At 49.0% G+C, this 2,956-nt stretch overlaps 1 protein-coding gene across 1 annotated transcript; it reads left to right on the forward strand.

Moving 5' to 3' along the window:
* Positions 1–671: 671 nt before the first annotated feature.
* On the forward strand, positions 672–2,559 carry LOC117941499 (prokineticin receptor 1-like). The gene is made up of 2 exons (XM_034866506.1): positions 672–1,134; positions 1,834–2,559. Exons 1-2 carry the CDS (start codon positions 707–709, stop codon positions 2,531–2,533), a joined length of 1,128 nt encoding a protein of 375 aa, XP_034722397.1. The 5' UTR covers positions 672–706; the 3' UTR covers positions 2,534–2,559.
* Positions 2,560–2,956: the final 397 nt, after the last annotated feature.

Here is a 2,956-nt window from a genome sequence, read left to right on the forward strand (position 1 = left end):
CAAAGCCCCAGAAAGAGACAAAGCTCCAGAAAGAGACAAAGCTCCAGAAAGAGACATAGCTCCAGAAAGAGACAAAGCCCCAGATGAGACGGAATGTTTCTGGAAACAGTTTTGAACCAAACTATCTCGCCACACAGTCCTTCATTCTCTGTCTTCCTCCGTTGGAGTTGTGTCTGTTAATTTTTTTATGTCTCTTAAAGGGCCAGTGGGCAGGAATGTCTCCCATCTTGCATTGCGATCATATATTGTCATCAACTCATAGACCATAGAAACACGGTCTTGAGTATATATATGTTTGTACAGTATGAATGTATATTCAGTATATATATATATGCATGTGTATTACATATATATGCATGTATATTAAATATATATATATATATATATATATATATATAGTATGTGTGATATATGTGTTTGTTGTGTTATGGTTGTCTTGCTTCAGGATGCCTAAAATTTCCTTCAGGATGAATAAAGTATATCTATCTATACTGTATATATGTATATATACTGTATACATGTATATGTAAACACAAATACATAAGAATAAAAAAAAAAAATTGCTCACAGAAATGCAATGACCATGATGATGATGATGTAGCAGCTGTTTTGGGGGTGTTTACATGACTTGATTTAATGATTTTTTATTTTTAATTGTCCCTTACCCTTTCCCTGCAGACCCCTGAGCATGTAGACCTGATCCAGAATGGACGCCCCAACCAACAGCAGCTTGCCTCTGCCAGACTACATCCTCGCCAGTGACCGTGTGGACTACGAGATCCCCCTGGACGAGGTCCCAGACACCACGCGGGGCCGGGCCTTCTTCGCGGCCACCATCGTCATCGCCGTGGTCCTGGTGGTCATCATGGTGGTCTGCGGACTGGGAAACTGTCTGTTCATCGCCAGCCTCGCTCGCTACAAGCAGCTGCGGAACCTGACCAACCTGCTGATCGCCAACCTGGCCGTGTCCGACGTGCTGGTGGCGGCCGTGTGCTGTCCCTTCCTGATGGACTACTACGTGGTCAAGCAGCTGTCCTGGGACCACGGCTTGGTGCTCTGCGCCTCCACCAACTACCTCCGCACCGTCTCTCTCTACGTGTCCACCAACGCACTGCTCGCCATCGCTGTGGACAGGTGAGTCCACTCTGATGATCTGGTCCAGCTCAGACTCAAGAGTTCAGTTTCAATTCAATTTTATTATTAGTATCAATTCATAACAAGAGTTTTCTTGGGAATTCACAGATAGAGCAGGTCTAGACAACATTCAAGCAATAACAAAGTGTTTCTAGACAAAATAGATCCCGTCTACCAATACATGATCTAGATGGACATGTCTCTCTGTCTGAGCGTCTTCCATTGACATACAACTTCTTCTTCTTGGTTTTGTGGCAGGTTGCAACCATAAAATGACTTAAAACTTTTTTTTACTCCGTAGCGAGTAGTATGAAAGGGAGGAAATCTGCGTAGGGAGGTTGGTGGGGGGGATGGGGGTATGGGGGCCACGCTAAAAAGAGGCATAATCGCTTTTTAGTGTGCCCCCCCCACCAACCTCCCTACGCAGATTTTCTCCCTTTCATACTACTCGCTACGGAGTAAATTCACGCTATCGCTAATGTAAGTCAATGGAGGCCAAACGGCGTTGATATACATGTTACAAAGCGAGTATGTCTCTTGATAACACGCCATTAATGGCGTACGGATTGGCGTGTCGTACATACGCCATCTCATGAGATCAGTCTGCAAATGTTGACGTCGCTCATCAGGCTTTGTTCTGGAACTGTACTTCCGTTGATCCAGACTCCTCTAAAGACAGCCTTCTCTTCCTTTCTGCAGGTACATGGCGATCCTCTACCCTCTGAAGCCTCGTATGAAGTTCCAGACGGCGTACTGCGTGATCCTGATGGTCTGGGTCGTGCCCATCTTCATCTCAATCCCGTCTGCCTACATGGCGTCCGAGACGACGTACCCGCATGTAGAGGGCCGCTCCTACAAGACCTTCTGCGCTCAGATCTGGCCAGTGGACCAGCAGGTTTACTACCGCTCCTACTTCCTGCTCATTTTCGTTTTGGAGTTCATGGGCCCGGTGGCCGCCATGGCCGTCTGCTACATCCAGATCTCCAGGGAGCTGTGGTTCAAAGACGTCCCGGGTTTCCAGACGGAGCAGATCCGGAAGAGGCTCCAGAGGCGGCGGAGGACAGTGATCGTGCTGATTCTGGTGCTGGTGGCCTACGTCCTGTGCTGGGCGCCGTACTACGTCTTTGCCCTGCTGCGGGACTTCTACCCCACGCTCATCTCCAGGGACAGGAACTCCCTGGTGGCCTTCTACATCATCGAGTGCATCGCCATGAGCAACGGCGTCATCAATACCATCTGCTTCATGAGCGTCCGGAGCAACACCAAGCGCATGAAGAAGCCAGGCAAGTTCCTGCTGAGGCTGGTGACTTTTGTGGCCTCCAAGTCCGTGGACGACGGGGACGTGCGGACGTCTTCTCTCCGAGTGACGGAGGACGCAGGGGGAGCTCGGCTACGGTAAAAAGGTCAAACATCGGACAGTTCAACCAGCACGCGAACAGCATCAGATCAGGCTCAACAGTACGACTACTCAAAGCAAAGGAACCATTCACACACATTCATACACTGGACATCATAGTGGCCCAATGGTTCGCACCGTGGCCTCACAGCAAGAAGATTCTGGGTTCAAATCCAGGTCTTTGTTCTCCCCATGTTTGCGTCGGTTTCCTCCGGGGAGGTTCTCCAGCCAGTGCCTTGATCAAGGCCCTCACAGATGATCAATCACATGATCAAGGCACTTGACCAAGGCCCTTGATCAAGGTAAGGTCCACTTGATCAACTGCCTTGATCAAGGCACTGATCAAGGCCCTTGATCAAGGCCCTTGATCAAGGCACTGATCAAGGCCCTTGATCAAGGCCCTTGATCAAGGCACTGATCAAGGCC

This window comes from Etheostoma cragini, unplaced genomic scaffold, assembly GCF_013103735.1.
Source record: "Etheostoma cragini isolate CJK2018 unplaced genomic scaffold, CSU_Ecrag_1.0 ScbMSFa_857, whole genome shotgun sequence".
NCBI classification, from domain to species: domain Eukaryota; kingdom Metazoa; phylum Chordata; class Actinopteri; order Perciformes; family Percidae; genus Etheostoma; species Etheostoma cragini.